The sequence below is a fragment of the Castanea sativa genome, chromosome 8 (assembly GCF_040712315.1).
Source record: "Castanea sativa cultivar Marrone di Chiusa Pesio chromosome 8, ASM4071231v1".
Classification (NCBI taxonomy): domain Eukaryota; kingdom Viridiplantae; phylum Streptophyta; class Magnoliopsida; order Fagales; family Fagaceae; genus Castanea; species Castanea sativa.
In genome coordinates, this window is record NC_134020.1 from 30,929,781 (window position 1) to 30,954,619 (window position 24,839).

A 24,839-nucleotide genomic window follows, 5' to 3' on the forward strand; every position below is an offset into this window, starting at 1 on the left:
AAGATCAAGAACCATAAAAATGCTAGACACTTTGAAAACATAATCCTAATCTCATTAGGAATAAATTTTATTAAACTAGCATTAACATATATAAATATATATAATGTAATAAAAACTCTTATTACATTTAAAAATCCATATTATATTATATATAATATAATATACAAATTAATATATGTAATATATAATTATTACATTATATATATATAACTTACATATAACCTTATATACGGATTATATTACATATAAACCAAGGCATGCAAGATAGCCAAAGTCAAACATATATATCTGTACAAACCAAGGCATGCAAATTAAAATCTAAGCTGTGCAATCAAATCAAGCCATGCAATGAAGTCAAGCCATGAAAAAAAATGCAATCCATGCAATTGCATTAAGTCCAAGCCATGTAGAAAATGGGCCAAACGGTGCATTAAATAACCAAAGGCAACTGACGGTTATATATAACTTCCTTTCATCAATGCAATCCGTACATAACATAACAATCAATACATCAAGGCAATTTGTCAATGCATTAACACTCGACCGTATTCTTCCATTAATGGATCTCTTGGTTGATATACATTAACAGTGCCTTTCAATCATGACGGTTATTTCAATAGTCACACGGATATATATATATATATATATATATATATATATACAAGTAATGCAATTCTCTTCATTATATTCACATGATGCAGAAAATTGAAACACAAAAATAACGGTTTTCTTAAATTCTAAAATCTAATCACACGTTATACAATCATGATATGAAAACCTGGCACTGATACCAATTGTTGGAAAAAACTGGTTTTGTATCTAATACAAAACACACAGCGAAAGCAACAAACAAAGATCTATTTCATTCATGATTGATAACATGCACTATATAAATTTCAAAATTTAAGAACATGATAGCGTACCTTGGTGTGGAGAAATTCAAAACAAAGATTAGAAGCACTCGGGAAAACTTTTAATCTTCACTCCAATTCCACTTTAAGCTCAAGATGTGTGGTCTCTCAATCAGTTTTCAAAGGGAGAATGAAAGTGTGTCTCACAGTGTCTCTTTTTCTTTTCTTTTTTCTTATCTCTTATAAAAAAATTCTGTATATTTCTCCCTTTATAACTAACTGATTATCTAATTGGGCCAGTCTATTGGACCTTTCCAATTGGGCTTTAGTGTGTAGATTGGAGTGTGATCAAAAGGGACTAATAAGACACTAGCTCCAATGGGCCTTGGGCTTTTTCGTCAACTCTTGACAAGTCCAAAATTACCATTAATTATATTTAATACCACTATATAAATATAATTGCACTCTAGGCCTTATTAATAAATTATATCCCAAAACTTTATTATACATGCAACCCCTTCATAAAATATTCGTAGTAACACAAAGTCATAAACGTAGACTGTCACTTTGTAAATTACTACATGTTATCCTTGAGTACCCGATTTAATCCTTTAAAGTTATTCATCATATATTTATGAAATCCAATTTCATAAATATATACTTTAGTAACTTCTTACAAAAGTGGTTAGGCCTAACACTCTGAATAACCAAACTCATTAAACTTATCTCAAGGGAGTATTTTATATCTCCGTTAAGAGATTATGAATTCCATCTTGAGAATATATGTTCCATCAATACTAAATGTGGCTACCCAACATACTAAGGTTTTGACCGTTACTTTAGATCTCACTTCTGATATATCAAAGCAACTTAAACTTCATGATCAGGTCCATTATTCTCTCAGGATTAAGAGTTCATGAAAATAGAAGTCTTGAGATTTATTATTCATTTGACAGTCGTTAGGAGAATAATAAATCTCACAGCGGTCCAATTCAATATGTCTTAACTCTTAAGGCATATCAACATATCAACTAGAAGTCTCCACTTCCATAATCAAGACAAATAATCTTAGTTGATACGTTATAGTCTTCGCAGATGAAATGCCCAATTTCATCACCGACTACGAACTATAAATTCTGAGTTTAAAAAGAACTTGTGATTTATATTTTCTGTGACTAAAACACATAAATCACATACTATGCATCTCATGAACTATATGATAATGTCCAAATATTTATGTTACCATTATTTTAGATCAAAATAAAACAAATTTATTAAACACAACATTAAGTCATACATAATGTCATACATAGCATCATACAATAGGATTTAAGGGCACACATCCTAACACATACACGGTGACCATCTATAGTTCGTGGAGATTAGGTTTCATGACTGTCATGACATACCACTTGCATGACTCATTCACGCATTTCTCACAAAGTTTAACCTTTGTTGATCTACTGATCATAAAATATTTGTTTTCCTTGAGGGCACAAATTGTTAATGCAAGTTTCACCTCCATTTTATTGGCAAAAGTCAACCCTTTGCACAAATTCATCCCCTCTCTTCAATTAGATACAAATGGTATCTCAATATTTGAAGGATCAACCATATTTTCTCAAGTATTTGCATAAAATAACAAGACCAGAGGTGCGTAGGCAAGAATTGTGTTCGTAATGTTTTGGATACTAATAACATTATCTGCATCAGGTTCACTATGGTCAAATGTCTCATCGTCATCAATGTTTCTCTTAATGTCCCTCTCAAAGTCCCCTCATTTAATCATCTCTTCATGCTCATCTCTATCGACAAAATTATCACCGTTATTGGTAGTCTCATCAACATAGTCATCATCCTCGTTGTCGTTGTCATCATCATCGTCATCATCGTCATCATGAACATCATCATCCTCCACATGTGTAGAATACTCATATTGAGCATCCGGAACTGTAACCTCTAAACTTGTGGTTGTTTTTTGGATTTCCTCGATATCAACTTTTGCACGCGGCTCCAACTGTATGTAAAATTCAATACCATTTACTTCGGGTATTCTCTCCAACTTGTCAAACATGATCTTTACATGTTTGTCTGCTTCTATTGCCATATACTTGTAATTAATCCGGTGCTTCAGGACTTCATGTGGCATATGATAAGTAATTTATATGTTATGCACAACAGGATTCATACATAATTCTTCCATAACTATCATCTTCAATTCATCAAGGGTCTTCAACGTATGATCAATTTGGGTATAATAGCACTTTATACCTATAAGGACACAATTCAAATTCCCAAACCACGACTGGGAGGAAAATGAGCTTGAATGGTCTTTCTTCACAATGAATTTGTAGAGGATGGGTTTGTAATCTAGATTTCAAGGATGGCTTAGACAATTACAAAAAGAACGGGCTTTGGGCCCAATGGAACAAAACAAAGAATCGTTTGCAAAGAGTAAGACTGAGAATTCCTCCTCGGACTGTTTCCGAGGATAGTTTCTAATAGTATTTCTCAAGTTTGGATACAAATATTGATTATCATACACTTTTTCTTTCTCAAAAAGCCTCTCCTTGCTTCGTATGCCTTCCCTCTTATTTATACTCCTCCTCTTCTCTTCATCATCTTCCACTTTATGGTGCAATCCTGATTTTTGGATACTTGTCCCATCCATTCTTCCCTAAAGCCCGCTAGGATTAGGGACCAAGTTCCAAGCTCTATGCTCAGGTCCCATCCTTCCATCTATACAGTCAGCGTATCAATTACAGAGTCTTTAATATATGGACGGTGGTAGCAGCTTTACTTTAGACACTCCACCGCTCTTTCTATTGTCCTCCACGTATACTGTGTATCCTCGGCTTAACATTCCGAGGACAAATCTACTCCTCGGACAGTATAGGTCATTTAAATACTCCATGATCATTTTGATGTTTTCGGATTTGGGTTTCTAGCCCAAAAGACTTCGTTGGGCCGTCCTCCATAAATTACTGGGCCCAATACCCCTACAATACCCAACCCTTTAATTGGCAATCCCTTGTTCGCATTGGCATTCTTAAGCGAACCACCGTGGTATTTTTTAAGCATGGTTTTAAAAACCAAATCGGTTAAAGAATCGTATGAGGGATTGGTTACCGGTTTTTAACTCTGATCAGAGTCAGACCGATGGTCGAACCGGTGGCGTAATAAATAATTTAATTAATAAATATATCATTTAAAAAAAATAAAATTAAATATATAGTAATTTTATAGCTATCAATATTTACTAAAAAAATAGATATAACATTTTAGAAGTATTTTATGTCAAATTTAACTCAAATTAAAAGAAATTAGCCTAAACAAACTATCAAATAAAAAAATGTTATGGTTTTAAAGTTTTATGAAAACGGGTTTAAAGTTTTATATTCATATATAATTTTCTTTACTTTTAATTTTTAACAAAACCATTATTTATTTAGAAAAATATTTACCAATGTTAATATGATTTCACACCTAAATATTTCTCCCAAAAATATTAGTATTTATTATGTAAATATTTTATGCCCAAAATTTAACAAGCCTTACTGTTGTTATTTACGAAGTGCAAATAAGAATATGGGAGTCACAAAGTGGTCTCCCACCTAACCATCAAAGTGGCCAAACAACATCCAACCATGTTTATGCTAAACTTTTTAAAAGAAATAAAGTCTTCTCTCCTTAGAGGCTTAAATAAAAGTAAATCTAGAAAAAGTTAGAAAATTGCTTAGATCTCTCTCTCTGATGAAGTAGTAGTGGCAGATTTAAATTCCTCTCCTCCAAGTCTAGTTCGGCAATTCATCCTCATTCCTCACCCAAACCAAACAAATCTGAGATATTTTCTAATCATTTTCTCATATTGATTCTCACACCTCCTCAAAAAAATATGAGATTTTTCCCAAAGTAAGGCGCCGTTTGGTCATACACTTTAAACACTAGTGTTCAGTGTTTAAACACTGAACACTAGTGTCCAAAATCAGAACACACTGTTTGGTGGACCATCTTTGTTCTCAGTGTTTGGAAATACGTTGTTCAAAAACCATGTTTTGAAATGCTTGTTTTGAAATCACCTCTAGCCACTTTTTAAACAATAAACACTAGTTTTGAGTGGCAATTGCGTAATTAATTGAACACAAGTCGTGGGCCCACCTGGTCAGCTTTTTTCCCATCTTGTCTCCTCTCTTCTGAAGATTCACGCCTTCCACACTGTTTGAAGATTCATCTCACACCCACAGTTTTCACAGCAACCCAGTTCTCACCCACCTTCATAACTCCTCACCCACACAGTCAGAGCAACCTGCTGCATGTGTCATCCTCACCGACCCAAGTCAATGGACTTTATGAGTTCTTTGTTGCTTCTCCATGACCAAAAAAAAAAAAAAAGGTAATCCGAATACTCTGTTGACTAAAATGTGGGGGCTTTGAAATAGAAGTGCTCCTCGCTCCCTAGTTCGAAACAACACTCTCTTTCTAGTTGGTTCTCAAAGATTACTCTGTTCACTTGAGGTTTTTGTGACTATTTCATTTGAAATCTTGTGCAATAAATCCTCACCGACGGCCTCTACAAAGCTTTAGTGGTAACCAAAGTCACACAGTGCGAAAGAGAGGTCAGGTAAATATTTGTTATTTTATTCATTTCTTCTTGCAGCTTTCTTTCACATCCCAATCTAACTCTCAGTTGACATTAATCCAGCTTAGGGCTTATTTAATCCCACATCTTCCGCCCCAGATGGAAGCCTCATCCTCATCCTCTTCCACCTCTCTCTGCTATACAGAGCATCTGCTTCCTCCTCTCACTGTGTTCCCTTATTGGTAGGTCCGCCTAAATGTAAACACTGTGTTTTGATTTTGTAGGTCGTGAATCATTTGTTTGCTTGTTCTATTATAATTTTGTACCTAGGTCATGCATTTTGTCTTCATTTTGTGGCCTCTGTGTTGTTGCCTTTAAATCTTTGAGATCAGTAGGTGTAAGTGTAACTGTAAACCGTAAACATGTATATTTTGCTTTCAAAAGAATGAAGGGCATAAAGTTAGGTACTCAAAATTGATTGTAATAACGATTGTTGTTGATACTCAGAACTGATTGTAATAAAGTTAGGTATTCAGAACATGTATGTTTTGCCAAGGAATTATAATAACGATTGTTGTTGATATAAGTTACTTAGAACTGATTGTCGTTGGTATGTTCTATCTGTACTATTCCATTAAAATTTCTAGACTTTTTATATGTTCTTCAAATGTGAAAATTTTTGTTTATCCACTTTGTTAGCAACCTTGTAGCCACTTAAATTATTAGGTTCTCATAACATATATGATCATTTCTAGTCCTTGGCCTTGCTTATATTAATATTCATAAAATCTATCTTAAAATTTCCAGATTTAGACCTTAGTTTCTCTTATATGCCTGCTGCTTGGTACTTTTAGTGAGTAGGAATTTCATGTTTTTTAATCCCTATCATACAATTTCAAATGACGAGTCTACGTAAGTATACCAAAATTTATTTAGATGGAAGAGAGAACAGCTGATGCCGAGGATCGAAAGCTGTGGCCTTCCGCAGTCGAGAAACATTTGATTGATGTATTGTTAGAAGAGGATGCTAAAGGGAATATGCCCCAAGGCCAGTTCAAGACTAGAACTTGGACAGCCGTTATGAATGAGTTTAACAAACACATGAATAAAAATTACAACAAGACACAACTTACACCAAAATATCAACGAATGAAAGGTCGACACCGCACATTCTCCCAGCTCATCGGACGTACGGGAATGGGATGGGACCCCATTTCAAATACGGTGACGGCCAGTGAGGAAGCATGGGCTGTTGCATTTGTGGTAAGTCCTTTAACATACTCCAAACTAAATTTATTACAATTAGCTATATGCATGGTTTATGGTTGTAATTAAAATGATGCTGAAATCTACCTTGTGTTCATAATAGCATGGCCTATCTTTTAAACACTGAATGTATTCACAACTAAAAAAGAGAAGAAAATCAAAAACAAAAATGTTTATATGGACCAGCACTATGTTGTATGTGTACTGGGTTACATAAAAGCTGTGGTAAAAAAGTTGTAGAATAATTTATAATCCTAAAGATACTCATTCTTTTTTAATTGATGCATAAACAAACCTTTTAATAAATGTTTTTATTTGTATTGGGTTAGCAGCTCTATCCACTTGGTAAGCAAAACAAATTTGGTATGCACAATCTAACTAATTTATTTCCATTTAAAACTTTGGGTTATTCTTTTATAAAGCCAACTAAAATGAGCCACGCGACAAAACAGTATGCACTGTCTATTTTACGCCATGCCACACCACCTTTCTATCACTGCTGCTAATGTGCGCCTGCCCCCTCCATTATTCTTATTTTTAAGCTCTACCATCTTTGTAGCTCTTTATCTCCACTTCAAATGCTATAAAGGTTCTCTCTTTCTCTCTGTCTTTCTTCATAATGCTGATGTCATATTTCCTGTGATGGTTTGTGCTCAAGTTTTCTGCTTCTACTTCTGTTGCAATTGATTTCTTAAATACTTTTAATCTTTTTTTTTTCTTTTTTCTTGTTTCATTTGGACATGTTGTTTGGATGTTAATTAGATAGCTTGTATTGGTGAAACTATGAATTCAGTCCCATGATTTGGTTTAACATGTGTAGAAGTCTGAAATAGTTTTTAAGAGGAGTGTTAGTTATTTGTTGGTATCACATGATCAAAGATTTTATTTTGATTGAATTTGAAGCTTAAGAACTGTGCTTGGGAACAAGATGAATGTTTTTTCACGTGCTGTTTCATTAAAATAATGATGGGTTTTACTTAAATTATCTGGTTTTTTTTTTTTTTGGTGTTATATGAATAAATGGGTGTTGGTCATGTTTATGTGGTTTCGTTCTGATTGGACTATGCAGTTCTGGGACTGAGCTTTGAGTTTGAGAGGGTTTGAGATTGAAATGGATTTAGCTATTATTGTAAAACCAATCTGGGTCATAGGAAGTGCAGTTATGGTGGGACATCTGGGTTGAAGTCTCGGAAAGGGAAAGTACAAATCTTAATAATATGAACTTGCTTGTTAATCTCCCCTTAATGCCAATGAGGAATCCTCTATCTTTTTAGATTAATTATTATTTGTACTTGTACGTTGATTTTATTTTATTTTTTTTTAAATGCTTTTTATATTTACTATTTAGCACTTAAAAAGTGTATCACAAAGAGGCACTATTTGTTGGGCAAGATTTGGAGTTTGAACCAAAACATATGTATCAAAAATATGAAATGATATTATAATTACCCATCTGATTTGTATTGGGTTTTATATGAATAAGTCATCTAACCCAATATATATGGTTGTTAATAGGTGAATCATAAATTCAAGGAGTTAAAAAAAAAGGGGCTGCAACACTATAAGTTGTTGGGCAGGCTTTTCAATTCAAACACAGCCCCGAGTTTCCTCCAAATATCATCTGCCCAACCAGCTCCTGACAGTGGCGAAGAGAGAGAGAGAGCTGGATGCAGCCTTCTTATCATTGGGGGTACATGTCAATGTCAACACCGATAGTGTGGACGACATCGAGGAGCTGCCTACACCGAGTGAAGCCCAAAGCCGGAGGCAAGCTAAAAAGCGGCCAGCTGAACCGTTTAGTTCAAGCGGAAAAAGGAAGAAAGGGCACTCCCTTGAAACCATGATTGAAGCAATTTGGGGGTTTACTGACATGAGGAATCGGAGGGGGAAAAAGTCCACTAACACCGGAGAGTCAGGTGTGGGGGTCAGATTGAGTCAGTTACGCAAGCTATAACACTGCCCAACCAACACACAGATGTGGATCATGTCACATATTGCAAGGTCATGCAGGAGCTTCATAACACCAAGAGTAGAGCCGCTTTTTTTGCTATGACGGTCAATAGAAGAAGGGCTTGGATTGAGTTCATTGGGGGTGGACTGCAGTAAAACTGGGGGTGGTTGATGGTGTGTGCCGTTTAGATAGCTTAGGAAGTTAATTAGTACTCTTATTTTGCTTTAATGTGAATAGGAAAAGTCTGTATTATGTTAATATTTTGGATAATGTTTGCATGCTGCCTTTTGGACAATGTTTGGACAATGTTTGCATGCTACCTTTTGGACAATGTTTGCATGCTGCCTTCCTTTGTTATGCTCAATGCTTTGGACATCTATGCTAGTTATGTAAGAAATATGTTTTGTATATATTGTCTCTTCTATTAATTGCTTTTTGTTTGGTGACATATATATATTTTACAAAATCTGATGTGTTCTTTACGGAATTTCTGTGGTACAAACGGTAACATCTATATATATATATATATATATATATATATATATATATATATATATATATATAATCTATTGATTTTGTATCTCTCTACAATTTAGACTTACTTATATATACATGCAGAATTAGATATACTCACTTAGAGCATCCACATTCATTTTTCCTAATTCTATCCTATTTTACCATCTTAAAAACCACTTTATCAATTATACAATACCATTTTTCAATTCACCAACATCCAAACTTCTATTTTACCATACTACACATTAAATAATATTATTTTTATTTGCCATTAAAGAGAGAGAGAGAGGAGAGAGAAAGTGTTAGAATTTTTTAATAAAAAGGAGGAGAGAGAAAATTAAATAATATTATTTTTATTTGCCATTAAGCTACAGTGCATCCTAAATTTAGAATGACACTATAGCCTGATTGTAAAAAAATTTACAATCTTTAACTTTTACAATATTCAATGGAGTGATGTTTTTGGAGTTAAATAGGAAATTGAGTTTGCATTTACCATTTGGCCTATACGTTGTGGATGCTCTTATGCACAATTAGTTATTTCCTCACTTATGCAGAAATATATATATACTCACGTATATATACATACAACCATATATACACATTTATATATATACTAACTTATATATATACATACAGCAATATATACATACTCATTTATATACATATATATATATATGTATATATATACACACACACATCTATATACATCTATATATATACTAACTTATATATAAACATACAGCAATATATATATACTCATTTATATACATATATATATATATATATATATATACAGACACACATCTATATATATATTAATTGCCAATGTATAAACATACAACAATATATGTACTCATTTATATATATATACTAACTTATATATATATATATATATATATACATACAGCAATATATATACATATATATATATGTACATATATATAGTGGCTGATGTTCACTTCTTGGCTGCCCACGGGTGTGATTCAATTATGGCCGACACCGATTCAGATCGTGATTCAGTGATGGCCAACACCGATTCAGATCCTGATTCAGTTATGGCTGACACCGATTTAGATCGTGACTCAGTTATGGCTGACACCGATTTAGATCGTGATTCAGAGATATCTGACCCCGATTCAGATGAGTATGATAATGAGGTGGAGCTCAAGATTGCCACAGCCTATGTTCAGCTATGTATAGAGTACATGCAAAAGTATTATATGAAGTGACCTATGTGCACTAGTATCTTGAGTGGGAGGTCATATGTGATTGAAGTACTAGAAGGAAATCCCTAAGTATGTTACGACATATTTCGCATGGACAAGACCATTTTTAGGCACTTGTGTAATGAGTTGAAGCAGCTGCACCTATTAGAGGAGGACATTGGTATTGTTTCAATTAAGGAGGCCATTGGGACAGTGTTATTTATCCTCGGACACAACGCTGACTACCAGCTAACTGCCAACTGCTTCCAACATTCTCTCGAGACCATTCAAAGGCGGTTCCGGTGTGCCTTGCGTGCTATCCATGCTTTGGGATGTCTCATCATCCAGCCCAACGCTGATGCAGCTGAGCTTCCTCATTCACTTCGAGAGAATGAGAAATATTATTCATGGTTTGAGGTATGCTTTGATTTTTCTTTTTTTCATTCTTAGATAAATTATCACTTTGATTCATTCAAATGTGAAATATTTGTAATAGAGAATAGAAAGAAAACAATATAAAGTGTGAAAGAGAGCTGAAGTATTTCTCATTTTTATAAATTGCGGTTAATTGGAAAATATTATATCAAAGTTGACCTAAACAACAATGAACATAGTGTGGCTAGCCTTTATCATTTGAGGAATTTATATGGTGTAGTTATCCTAACAATTATAAAATATATTCTAATTAGAGCTACCTATTTTTTTTAACAGAAATGTGTGGGGGCCATCGATGGGACGCACATAAGTGCTTCTCCCCCATCTGGTAGGACTACCGCATTCAGAGATAGACGGAGTGACATCACCCAAAACGTTATGTGTGTATGCAACTTCGCCATACAGTTTACGTATGCGCATTCTGGATGGGAAGGGAGTGCAAATGATTCATGAGTCATGCAGGACGCACTTGGACATGCCAAGTATGAGTTCCCTTGGCCGCCTAGAGGTAAAAAAAAAAATTATTTATTCATTTGGTTTTGGATTTCTTCGTTGGGATTGAGATTTGTTGGGACATGCCAAGTATGAGTTCCCATGCTATCTGTCTTGTGATCTAATTATGGGATTTGTCACATCCAAAAATTACTTGTGGAGAGTTTTATATAATGCATTACTCCTAGTCATTCGGTGAAATCTGACACCCATTGTTCACAACCTCCTCCTCAGATGTACTAAATCTTGACTTAATTTCTTTTTGGCAACTCAATAATTTCAAGATTTATAAATTGGATTCTAGGTTCAATAATGTTGTTTAATCTAATCTTATCCCTAACCTGCTTTTCTTCTGTGTGTAACTTTTGCACAGTTTTGAACTCCCCACAAAATACGGCCAAGACAAGAATAAAGTTTCTCACCTCTTTATTAACTTCATTGCTATTTGTAGTTTATTTGTAGTTTATGAATTTAGACTTCTGAAAAGCATCTTCACTTCATCTTTATTTGTAGTTTATTAACTTCATCTTTATTTGTAGTTTAGTAGATTATTTTACTGTACTTAACAGAAAAGATAGTTGTGTTGGGTAACATTAATTGCCAATGGTTATCACTCTTATTGCAGGATTGTACTACCTCGTTGACTCGGGGTACGCAATGGGCAGTGCATTCCTCCCCCCACACAAGTCCGCACGGTACCATGCCCAGGAGTTTCAAGGTGCGAACCGGCAGCCTACTACCCCACAAGAGTTGTTCAATTATAGGCATTCCTCATTGCGTATGGTGATTGAACGATGCTTTGGCATGTTGAAGGCAAGGTTCCCGATCCTGACTGAAATGCACTCCTTCTCCATCTCTAGACAACGACTGATTGTGACCGTTTGCTGTGCACTGCACAACTTCATCCGCATGTACAACCGGGCGGATGAAATGTTCTATGTGTGGGAAGGATCATTTATGAGTAATAGCGACGCAAACCCAGTGGGAGTTGCACGCGTAGGCAGTGGGGGCACTGAAGAAGCTTTTAATGCTCAGGCACAACGAGTGATGTCAGAGTATCGTGATGTGATAACTGCTGCTATGTGGGCAGATTACACAGGCAATCGTGATTGAGCTTTTTGGGAATAGATTGTAAATGTGGATAACATGGAACCATAACTGTTGTTGACATTGTTGGCTTATTTTCCTTGCTTTTTAGTTCAGATTCACAACAAAATCCAGTGTTTTGGTTGGTCTTTGAAACAATGGTTATCACCAGGAACATTTTGCTGGTATTGTATTTGTCAGTTCCTCAAGTTTCATATGATGCTAAACTTAGACTTGTGTTTGGTAAATTATGATGAGTGTTGGGATGAGTTTTGCTTTGGTAGATATTTATTTTTTAAAACAAAATAAGCTCTCCCCAAATCCTCAAAAAGCTATAAAATGTTGGCCTAAAAATAAAGTCAGCTTTTAAATTTAATCAAGCTAGCTCTTAGTGGCTTATCAATGCAGATAAGAACAATGAGATTTCCATAGTTTCATTGTTGATCAGTAGAGGGTCAACTAAGGGTAGTTTTGGGAGATTTTAATTAATCAATAGAACATTTAACTTCTACGGCTCTAGGTATCATATTGATAATTGGAAGATCGATTCGTATGTAGTTTAATACCATTGTGTCATTGTGGACAAATAAAAAAGAAAGAAAAAAACATGAAGAAGGATACCAATTCTAGTCAACTACAGTTTGCCAAATTATGGGATTTACTCAAATCAAGCACAAATTTTTTAAAAGGTTTTCTCTGTCTCTCTGTCTCTCTGTCTCTCTCTCTCTCTCTCTCTATATATATATATATATATGTATCATATTGACCAATGCGTTTTAACTTTTAACAATGGCATCTTTCAGCCATAACACTATTCATGAATTTCATTAGAAACTAAAAAAAGTTTCAAACGTGTTCAGCTTAATTGTTGCTATTTATTAGGACATGTATTATTTTCCATGGAAAATGATGTAGTGACAAAGGAATGCAAGGCATAGAAGAAACCCATAATAATTCATAAGAGTCATTGTGCAATCTGTCGTACTCAAAATTCTTCAAAGTGCACTTCCAATAACATACTATTAAAAAAGAACTATTAAGCCAAAAACATACTATTGTAAGAGTACTGAGTCAGCCCCATACATATACCTAGCACTAGCAAAATGGATGACTCAAGATTGTCCAAAAATAATACACAGCGCATCAAGTTCATGAGTTATATGTACATAATAAGATAATATGGTTACACCATTGTCATAGTTAGTAGTAGTGCAAGTGCGGTGCATAATAAACACCAAAATTTGAACATAATCTTGACCAATCTTTTTGTCTGATCTAAGGGGTGGACCTTGTCATGCATGACCCTCAATTCCTCTCGCAATACACACAGCTCTTCTTGTAGTTGCTGGAAATCCTCCGCATATGACAATGGCGTCTTCAAGAGAATACACCATTGAAAAAACCCACATGCGTCATTCGGGCAACATTGGAAAAGCCTGTACCAGTTCTCATTTTGCTTCTCCGAAATTCTCACGCTTGCTCTTAAGACACAGAAACAGTTGGAATTTCGAAACCGAAGGCCATCGTCAATATCCTCATGCATTACGTCCGACATCTACAAGATGAAGCCACAAACCTACCCACTTACACATTACAAAACGTAATCAACAGTATTAAACAACCATTTGAACATGCTATGAATTCGTGCAACAAAAACTATAGCAACATATCCAAGCAGACCCTATGGCTATGCAATTTCCTATAACTGTTTTCAAAATTTTGGTGCAAGATTAATACAAACTTTCAAATTTTTGAATTAGAAAACCATCATTCACAGAACCATAACAGAGAAAACCAAAAGTACTCCAAACAGAGAACAAAACCTTTCTTTTCATCATTATAATTGACGAATTGGCCTAAATAGCACCACATTATATCCATCATATCCAAATTGAATTCAACAAAATTCAATCAAGCCTACCACAAAATCATGAAATTCACCAAGCTAAATTCATGAATAATTAAACTATACCCAATCAACAAAAACTAACAGGAAAAATTCACTAATGAAACTAATAATCAGTTACGGAGAGTGAAAAGTAATTTCTGAAAAGGTTACTATCACTGCAACAATTAAATAGAAATGCAAATATGAAACTTAAAAACACAAAATCAAACAAACACAAGTCCCAAAATATGAAACCTATAATGCAAATTACATTTATAGTCACTATCTTCGTGTTGTCAAGTTTCCTTCTTTTTGTGGAACAGGTTATACAGTGGTTGATTTGTCTTCAATCAGTGGGTTTAGGTGTTTTAATGGTGACTATTAGTGGAGGTTATAGGTGATGCAGTGATTGCCGATGATGGCTTATTAGGTCAGCCACAAAGTCATAAAAAAAGAATTGCCGCCAGCCATCTGCTGGTCCTCAGCCATAAACACACACACTCAAGTGGGCTACACACCAATTATCAAAATATCATAAATTTCCATAATAACTCAACGAAAGGCTTAAACTAGGAAAATAAGACAAAATGATACAGTGAATACCTTAGGTGAGACTCTTAGGAAGAGAGTATTTCTCAAAATTAATACCTTTAGCAAAAACAATAGAGCAAAAGCATCACATCAGGGGCTGCAAACATGAAATAAATTATTATAAGGAAATGAAACAAATTCTGAAAATTCCAAGCAAATCAACATATATTCCAAACTTAAACACTTCTAAAAGAAACCATCTTCAAAATGCATATAATATTTGCAAATCAAGCACAACCACCACATACGTTAAATCAACTGATAAGTGATAAACAACGAAAGAAGCTTTATTTGTCTACCAATAAAACTACATCATACTAACCACTTTTAATCTAATCCAAAAGAACATTTATTTGGAAAAAAAAAATTAAAAACCCTTGTACTGTATTATTAGTGCATCCATCTTCACTTAAGCATTTTATCAAACAGTACAAGTTCCCTGTGTACATATCAATGTATGTGTCAATTTAAGAAAAAAAACAAACAAAACACATGTAAAAAAAAAAATTCAGAAAATAAAACGAAAGAGAAAAAGAAGAAAACTTTCTTACAAAGTCAAGTGTTAGAAGCAGCGAGAAAATTTCTGGCGTCGGTGGTTGGAAACAACGAGGAGGGGAGACGATTTTGGGTGTTTTCTAACAAGAAAGAAGTTGGTCTCGTTAGAACTGGAGCTTGGTAGTTGAGAAAGCCTAGGAAAAACCACAACAAATTATATTAATTTAGAGTTCATTGGATTTGTTAGACATTTTTTATTTTTTTTTTATTTTAATCTTCCGACGCTTTCTCGGCAACCAAACAGAGTATTAAGAATTTCAATTGCATGGGTTGTAAATCAAATATTGTTTCAACAGCAAAAGATTTCGAGAAAACCCATTTTGATTTCGAGAATGTAGGGCGTGTGTGTTTGGATTGTGAATCGGAAGTTGTTTCAACAGCAAACAAAGAACAGGAAAAATGGGTTTTCCCAATTGGTGAGGAAAAAAAAAAATTCAAACTGAGAAATCTGTGAGTGATGAAGGAAGTGTTTTAGTGTTTAGACCATAACCCATTCACAAGCAAGGTGAAAGTGAGATTCTTTACTTGGATCTTGGAGTGATGGGTTGGCAGCGACAAAAGGTGTGTGCCGTTGCTGGGTCTTGGAGTGCTAATCGTGGAGATGAGATCCGAGGAACGAGAAGCCCAGTCGTGGATGAGATGAGGTGTCGATGGAGATGAGGACTGCGTGGGTTTGGTTTTCTGCTCTCAGGGAAGAGAAGGGATAAAGAAGGAAAGATATGAGCAACGGGTTCTATGATGTGTGTACTCTCTCTGATTAAAAAAAAATTAGGTCGTACTTGGGTCAGTTTTTTTCACAAAATTAAACACACATACCAAACACATATTTATGTTTTTTGAACAATGAAATATGTTATTTAAACCATGATGCCAAACACATTTTTTTGTTTTATAAACATCAAAAACACGTTTTTCAACAATACTTTTTAAACCAAAGTTTTCACATCTTTTTGAACAACAATTTTTGAACTCTATGACCAAACGGGCTCTAAGCCTCCCTAAATCTCCTATTATCCCAAATCTGAGATTATTCAAAATAGAGAAAAAAACTTGCACCTTCCTCTTTAGAAGCCAAGAAGTCCGTGAAAATTTTGCTCAATGAACAAAATCGCTGAAAACCGGTCAAATCGTCTCAATTCATGGTTTCATTAATTTAACCGACGATTTTCGGTTTTTTTTAATTTTTTGATATTTTCGGTTTTTAGATAGATCCGAACCGGATTTAGGCCTGGTTTTTAAAACCATGTTTTTAAGAATAAAAAAACCATATTAGTGAGAGGTTCGGTTAATTGGACTGGGTCTGAAAACTATGAGAAATATTACTATAACTTCTATAAATATTTTTGAGACTCTAGCTTGATAGATTACTTCTCTGTTCTTGCACCTCTTTTTCTAGTGACCAGATTATTTATCATTTTATTGTATTCTAAAGTACAACTAAATATCTATTTGTGTTCTTTATTATTAGATATGTTTGTACTCCTATTTACATAATCACAAAAATAAGTTAATTTTCTACTATATATCCAACGTAAATTGAGAAGGATTTGAGAATGAAAACTATGCAACAAACAAAGTTAAGACCAAACGAAAAACGGTAAAAAAATTTCCTTCACTAAAAGCCCAACCTGTAATTTTACTACTTTAGCCTATTGGATACAGACTAACCCCCTTTCCACACGTCCAAAAATCTTTGCTCACTTAAAAAAAAAAAAATCTCCGGGATCCACATTTTGAATTTCTAATCCAATTTTACCATTAGACACTGTGCCTTTTAAAAACTAAAAAGTCATCAGTGTCAGGCAGAGGCAGGCACCTACTCACATCCACTACTCGCATAGACGAAAAGTCATCAGTGCAGCCAACTACTCACATCAACTACTCACATAGACGAAAAGTCTACGGAGGCCGGGGAACACTTCAGTCAAAATTCAGACCCATATTTTACAATAATTGTAATGAAAATCTATGGCTGCATTAGTACTCCACTTTATAGCACGTGCATATGAAATTCGCTGTCTTCTAAGCACAAAAAAGAAAATGGGTATTTGAGTTTTAGGGGCAGTTCGGTAATATTGTTTGTATTTTTTTAAAATAAAAATAAGTAAAAAAATGTATAAAAATACATGTGATGTTGTTTAAAGATAAAAAAATATATATTTAAATGATTGTACCTAACGTCCTTGCTTTTTGACCAGGCTGAGCTCATGGCATGCGACACTGCCATGACTTTCAAGTTTCAAGTTATCAGATCAAAGCACACGGGTGAAATTGCATAATAATTAAGTAATAAGCAAAGACTCGATCCTTTCGTTATTACAGTATATACTTACAAGTGTTGTATTTTTTTTGACCTTTGTAGATTATAAAGTATTCTTCTCTGCTGTTAAAATTTAAATTGAATCAGTAATACTTACACTTATGGCACATCCTGTTTCGGACATGAATTCCGTCAATGCTGAACCAACCACGCAGTGCCACGTGGTGGCCATGCCTTCTCCAGGCCGTGGCCACATCAACCCCATGATGAACCTCTGCAGGATACTAGCTTCCAAAAACAGCAATATCCTCGTCACTTTCGTTGTCACCGAAGAATGGCTCGGTTTCATCGGCTCCGATCCTAAGCCTGACAACATTCGCTTCGGCACCATTCCTAACGTTGTCCCATCAGAGCTAGTCCGCGCAGCTGACATTTCCTCCTTTGCCGAAGCTGTCATGACGAAATTGGAAGCTCCATTTGAGCAGCTCCTTGATCAGCTTGAACCTCCAGTTACAGTTATCATGGCTGATACTTTTCTTTTCTGGGCAGTTGGAGTTGGGAACCGAAGGAATATTCCGGTGGCATCGTTTTGGCCTACGTCGATGTCCATGTTTACCATCGTCCAACATGTGGATCTTTTAGTCAAAAATGGTCATTTCCCATCTGACTCAGGTGAGTATGTATTAAATTATTAATACAAATTCTTTTTACTAATCTCTCCTCCTACTTCTTTTTTTTTTTTCTTAGTGATATTTCAGTTTTTTTTTTTTTTTTTTAACATGTGACTATGTGAGTAGAAAAAAAAAAGCATTATTGGAAAACAAAAAACCCAATAATGAAATTACCCACCTTACCATTTTGTGGTATGGAACACAGCCCAAGCAAAGATTTAGTTTTTAATAGTCATCCATTATGATTTATTTGTATATGAAACTATAAATTCTAGAATTTGAAGAAATATGATGGGCTAAGATTCTAATAGTGGGTTTAAATATGAAATAAATTTAAATTTAATTATATATATATATATATTAAAATAATGATGTGTAAAATTGTAAGGTCTTAAAAGTTTAGGTAATATAATATTATATGTTCAACAAAAAGTCAAACTATTGGTATTTTATATATTAAAAATTATTGATTAAAAATTAATTAGTAATCTTTGCAATGCATACAAAAGTAACAAAATATTATCTTCTCTATGTTTTTTTAAAATAAAAAAATAAATATGGACTTTGATAATTTTTAAAAGATATTCGTAATATATGATTGTGTTTGTTAATGGAATTGAATCTATTATATTATTTAAAGAAAATATAATACGAAAATTCTAATGTAGCCGATAAATATAAGAGCTTTTATAGTGAATTCTTATAGAATTTAAACTCAACGAAAAAAATACAAATTAAAATAATGACGTGAAAAAAAATATGTGTTTCAAAAGTTTGTGTGGCAATAATAGAAGAACTTAACATAAAGTCATTTTTATTTTATTTAGTTTTATATTGCATATAGATTTGGATTATAGATATATAAAATAATTTAACGTTTGAATCCAAAATTATAGTGTGACTTCCTAATAAGTAATAAAATTTAACTTAGAGGGACCATAAAATATAATAGACAGATGATCCATACTTGTGGCTCCCTCCTTAAAAAAAAAAAAAAGCTTTTTACTTTTAACAAATCCTTAAAAGTAAACTCATAACCTACACCCCTAAGTTAGTTCATCCTTTGAGGACAACCACCAGTGTACACCAACAATCACTGATCTTGATTTCCTCAAGTGGTTCTACCAAGGAGAGCAACCACCGCAAAGATTAATGTGTTTGAGTTTATTTTATTTTATTTTTTTAATGTGGCAATACTATTTTAATTAATTTCTTTTAGAAGAATACTAGACACATAATAACGTAATAAATATGACTTCTATTTAATTTGTATATTATGAGAAATCTAACTATAATATTTGACTTTTTCAAAAGAAAAAAAATGCAAATAATGAAAAAGACAATATTGATAATGTAGTATAATTAGTAAGTACACATATTGTACTGTGTGTAACAATTAAAATTACTCGTGTCTTACGTATTGTATGCAAACATATAGAATTAAACACGTTATTATGAGGCTAGACGTACATTAGTACATCACACGTTAGTTACAAACAAGTCGGCAAGTCATACAAATTGTTAAAAGATATTCATAATATATGATTGTGTTTGTTAATGGAATTGAATCTATTATATTATTTAAAGAAAATATAATATGAAAAGAATCTAATATAGACGATAAATATAAGAGCTTCTATAGTGAATCCTTATAGAATTTAAACTCAACGAAAAAATACATATTAGAATAATGACATGAAAAAAAATGTGTTTTAAAAGTTTATGTGGCAATAGTGGAAGAAATTAATAGAAAGTCATTTTTATTTTATTTTACATTACATATAGATATAGATTATTGATATATAAAATAATTTTAAGTTTGAATCCAAAATTATAGCGTGGCTTCCTAATAAGTAATAAAATTTAACTTAAAGGGACCCATAATATAATAGACAGATGATCCATACTTGTGGCTCTCTCTCAAAAAACATAATACATATATATATATATATATTAAACCTTTCACCTTTAACAAGTCCTTAAAAGTTAGCTCAATACCTACGCCCTAAAGTTAGTTCATCCTTTGAGGACAACCACCTGTGTCCGCCAACAACCAACAATCACTGATCTTGATATCCTCAAGTGTTTCTACCAAGGAGAGCAACCACCGCAAAGATTAATGTGTTTGAGTTTATTTTATTTTATTTTTAATGTGGCAATACTATTTTAATTAATTTTCCATTTAGAAGAATATTATGAGAAATCTAACTATTATATTTGACTTTTTCAAAAGAAAAAAAAATGCAGATAATTAAGAAGTCAATATTGACAATGTAGTATAGTTAGTAAGTACACTTATTGAACCATGTGTAACAATTGAAATTACTCGCGTCTTACATAATGTGTGCAAACATATAGAATTAAATGCATTATTATGAGGCTAGACGCGTATAACGCGTTAGTTACAGACAAGTTGGCAAGTTATACGAATTGTTATAAAAGATTGAAAGCAACTTTTATTGAAACTTGACAGTGGTTAACGTAAGACAAGAGATATAAAATATTTTAAAAAATCTCAATAAAAATGTACACATGTCAAACACTGGGGGTATATTTGGTAAACTATAATAATCACTGTAATGTAATAGTTATTCCTATGGTTTAGCTATTCTGTAGTTTGATTATATTTTTATTACAGGGAATAGTCATTACTCATTACTTATGAATAGCTATTCTTTAAAACGAAGAATAACTATTCATCTCTAAATGGATTGTAATAGTTATTCCTTAGTAAGTGTATTAATTTCTAACATTAATATATTTCGAAATAAATAAATAAACTTTTCATATGCACATAATAATTATGAAATTAAAAAAATCATAAAAAATAACTAATCTCTCTTTCAAATTTAAAAAATATTATTTTTTAGAAATATAATTATATGAGTAAGATATTTACTAAAATATATCTTAAATTTTGTTATAATGTTACAATTTAAAATTTTTTATTTAAAATGCTTTCTATCCTTTGTCTTCCGGGTTCTATTCTTATATTGTCACAAAAAAAAATGAATAGCAATAAGTATTATATTACACCATCTTGTATTCTTTACAATACCTATTCATATTCCTATGTAATCATTATTACAATTTACCAAACGTATCCTAAGAGAAGGAGCATGTCATGCTTATTATATTTCAAGTATATAACCAAAAATTAAAAACAAAGCTGACAACAAAACAGAAATTTCATTTCTAATGCCCAAATTATCATTTTTAGTTTCTTTAATAAAATAAAAAAATAAAAAATAAAACTAATACTACTACAACATAAATCAGTAATGTTGCATTTACAATATTTTCATAGCAATTTTACAATAAAGTCTTGGCAGTAAGTTGATATTGATTATAATCTCTATCCATTACTAATATCATTTTTTTATTCACCATCACCAGTAACAATTTGCCATAGGAATTTGTTGTGAAATTGTTATGGATGTAGCATTACTCCTAATAAGGGTGTACAACAAACCCACCAAAACCGACTCGACATAATCCAACTTAACCCACCGGGTTGGGTTAGTTTTTAAGGGTTGGTGGGTTGGGTTGGGTCATGAATTTTTTTTTACATTGGGTTGGGTTGGGTTCAGATCATGAGATTTACAAATCCACCTAACCCAATCCAACCCACCTATATTTAATATATTTTTAAATTTTAAAAAATATATTATATAATTTTGTTATTTACTTTTTTGCCCCCTTCTTAAATAAAACTCAAACCCTAAGTTCTTCTTAAATAGTTTGTATTTGTTTGGTATTATGCTCATGATTATTTGGATATAAATTTTCCCTTATTTGTGGTAATGTTGTTCTAATACTCAATTCAATAATAATAATAATAATAATAATAATAATAAAAAAAACTATCCAACCCATGGGTTGGATTTTTATAACCACTATGGTGGGTTGGGTTGAAAAAATTCCTCAACTCGACCGACTCGACCCATGTACACTCCTAACTCTTAATACAAAAACTTAATGAGCCAATGAACGTGATTGATGTGCATAATAATGAGTATTTGAATTACTTTTTATAACTAGTGATGCATCAATTTATAAGACCTTTATAGTTAAATTTGTAATATCTCTAGCATCATTCTTAGAAAAAATTTCATATGATCGAGTCTGCTTTAGCTCAAGATGTATTATTTTTATCTTATTCTTAATGAAAGTTGCTATCCTCTTATCAAAAAAAATTTTAATTTTGTTGGGATCTTCTAAGGATTAAGTCACACTTAGCAAGAGTAAAAAAGTTATGATACAAAGATTATTTGCTTTTATTTATAAAAAATATATATGGTAAATGTTTTCCATATTTTTGTTACTATTTTTTTTTAAATAAACGTAACTTACCCATACATACTATTTTTTTTTAAATAAACGTAACTTACCCATACAATACATGTACTGCAAAGAGATTACCAAAGAGATTGATTTGGTAGTGCAAAATGAAGCTATAGCTGCTAAACAAAGGCAATGAAATTATGAAAATGGAGAGAGCACCTTGACAAAGTAGAGGACGGATTACTTTTTGGATAAAATTTGACTACAACCAACAATGGGAAAATGTCATATGTTTACTTACTAAATCACACTTAAGTGATTGAATACAATCAATTTCAAGTGCATTGCATATGACAAGGGCCCATATAATTTTCCTATTGTTGGTGGCAGCCTTATGTTATAATCAATTTTGTAACCAAATTTTGTTCTTACATTTTTTTTTTTTTTTGCTTATTAATTTTTTACCTATGAGATTTAGCCCTTACAGCTACCTTAGACAAAAGAACCAATTCAACTATTAGTCAACTTTATTTTCATAGCAACTCAAACAAAACTTCAAAACAGCTAGAATAATAAGTGAACTAATTACCAATTAACGTAATTTCTTCATTGTCATACTTTTTCCAGGATTATGTTTACCCAATTGTGGATTTCTATTGACACCATTGGTTTTTTTAATTTTTTTTTTTTTTTTTTTTTTTTTATGTCAGCAAAATCGAAGGAGCATGTAGATTACATCCCTGGAATTTCCTCCACACAACTAGGGAATATTCCTTTTAATGGGAGAAACCAGCAATTGTCGAAAAGGATGCTCGAAGCTTTTTCATGGGTAAACAAAGCACACTATCTCATATTAACTTCCATTTATGAGTTCGAATCCAAAGTATTTGATGTTCTAAAAGCAAAATTCTCATTCCCGGTATATGCTATGGCTCAAATCGTACCTAACTTTGAATTTGGAGAAAACACAAACCACGGTGACAACAACTATCTACATTGTTTAGACTGCCAACCTAGAAGTTCCGTTTTATACATCTAAATGGGAAGTTTTCTTTCATTGTCTAGTGCCCAAATGGATGAAATTGCAGCTGGTTTGTGTGATAGTGGCGTCAGATTCTTTTGGGTGGCACGTGACGAGACTAGCAGATTGAAAGAGGTTTGTGGTCATAGAGGATTAGTAGTGCCTTGGTGTGATCAATTGATGGTCTTATCTCATTCTTCTATTGGGGGCTTTTGGTCACACTGTGGGTGGGGTTCCACTCGAGAAGGAATGTTATGTGGTATTCCTTTTCTTACCTTTCCTATAATGTTTGATCAAATCCTGAATAGTAAGTTAATTGTGGAAGATTGGAAAATTGGGTGGAGGGTGAAGCAAGATGTGGGAATGAACAATTTGGTGTCAAGAGTGGAAATTGCAAAGCTAGTGCAGAAATTTATGAATTTTGAAAATGATGAAGTGAAAGAAATTAGGACAAGAGCAAGTGAAGTTCAACGGATTTATCAACGTGCAATTGCAAAAGGAGGATCATCTGAAACCAACATCAATGCCTTCATCCAAGACCTTTCACATAGCATGGTTATTGAGTAGAAAGTAACTTTTTTGTTCGGCATGACCATAAAATGTCATGCCTTACAAGCCAAAAAAAAAACATTGATAATAATAATAATAATAACAATAATGAGCCAAATAGGTTGGATTTTCAACTACTTATTATTATTATATAATGTACTTTCTTCAACAAGATAATCTATTGAAGGTCTTTGTGAATTGTAATAATAATCTTTGTTTTTTTTATTGCATTAATTTACTTTTTTTTTTCCAAGTGTGTAAATGTGTTGTCCATTTGAAGAATCTCTAGCAAATGGCTACATCCTATATCATGCTTCATGATGTCATGATAGAGTTGATTATTGTGTTATTGGATAGCGTAAGAGTTATTGTTTATTTAACTTTAGTGGCATGTCGCATGAATGCTTCAGGATGTCATCAATAGAATTAATTATTGTGTTACTAGAGAGAGTAAGGGTTATTGTTTATTAACTTTTTTTTTTACTAAATATAGTCACATGAATGTTGTATGATTTAGATTGGTTTCCTTCTTTTCTTGAAAATTTTCCAATTAACACTATTTGTGTCCTGCAAAACTAAGCACTTGTTTGAATTGAGGGGAAGGGGAGAGTAAAGTAAAGTTAGCCGGAAATTAAT

The 24,839-nt window shown here is 32.9% G+C and overlaps 2 protein-coding genes and 1 long non-coding RNA gene across 3 annotated transcripts; all 3 read left to right on the top strand.

The window, feature by feature from the left end:
* The first annotated feature begins 4,709 nt into the window (after positions 1-4,709).
* LOC142607196 (uncharacterized) lies at positions 4,710-9,075 on the top strand. Its single transcript, XR_012839260.1, has 4 exons — positions 4,710-5,472; positions 5,554-5,672; positions 6,367-6,693; positions 8,212-9,075. It is a non-coding gene; the product is annotated as an uncharacterized LOC142607196 (long non-coding RNA).
* An 8,740-nt stretch (positions 9,076-17,815) lies between these two features.
* LOC142608198 (UDP-glycosyltransferase 87A1-like) lies at positions 17,816-24,611 on the top strand. Its single transcript, XM_075779920.1, has 2 exons — positions 17,816-18,350; positions 23,344-24,611. Exons 1-2 carry the CDS (start codon positions 17,840-17,842, stop codon positions 23,670-23,672), a joined length of 840 nt encoding a protein of 279 aa, XP_075636035.1. The 5' UTR covers positions 17,816-17,839; the 3' UTR covers positions 23,673-24,611.
* LOC142606184 (UDP-glycosyltransferase 87A1-like) lies at positions 23,673-24,221 on the top strand. Its single transcript, XM_075777573.1, has one exon. It carries the CDS (start codon positions 23,673-23,675, stop codon positions 24,219-24,221), a length of 549 nt encoding a protein of 182 aa, XP_075633688.1.
* Positions 24,612-24,839: the final 228 nt, after the last annotated feature.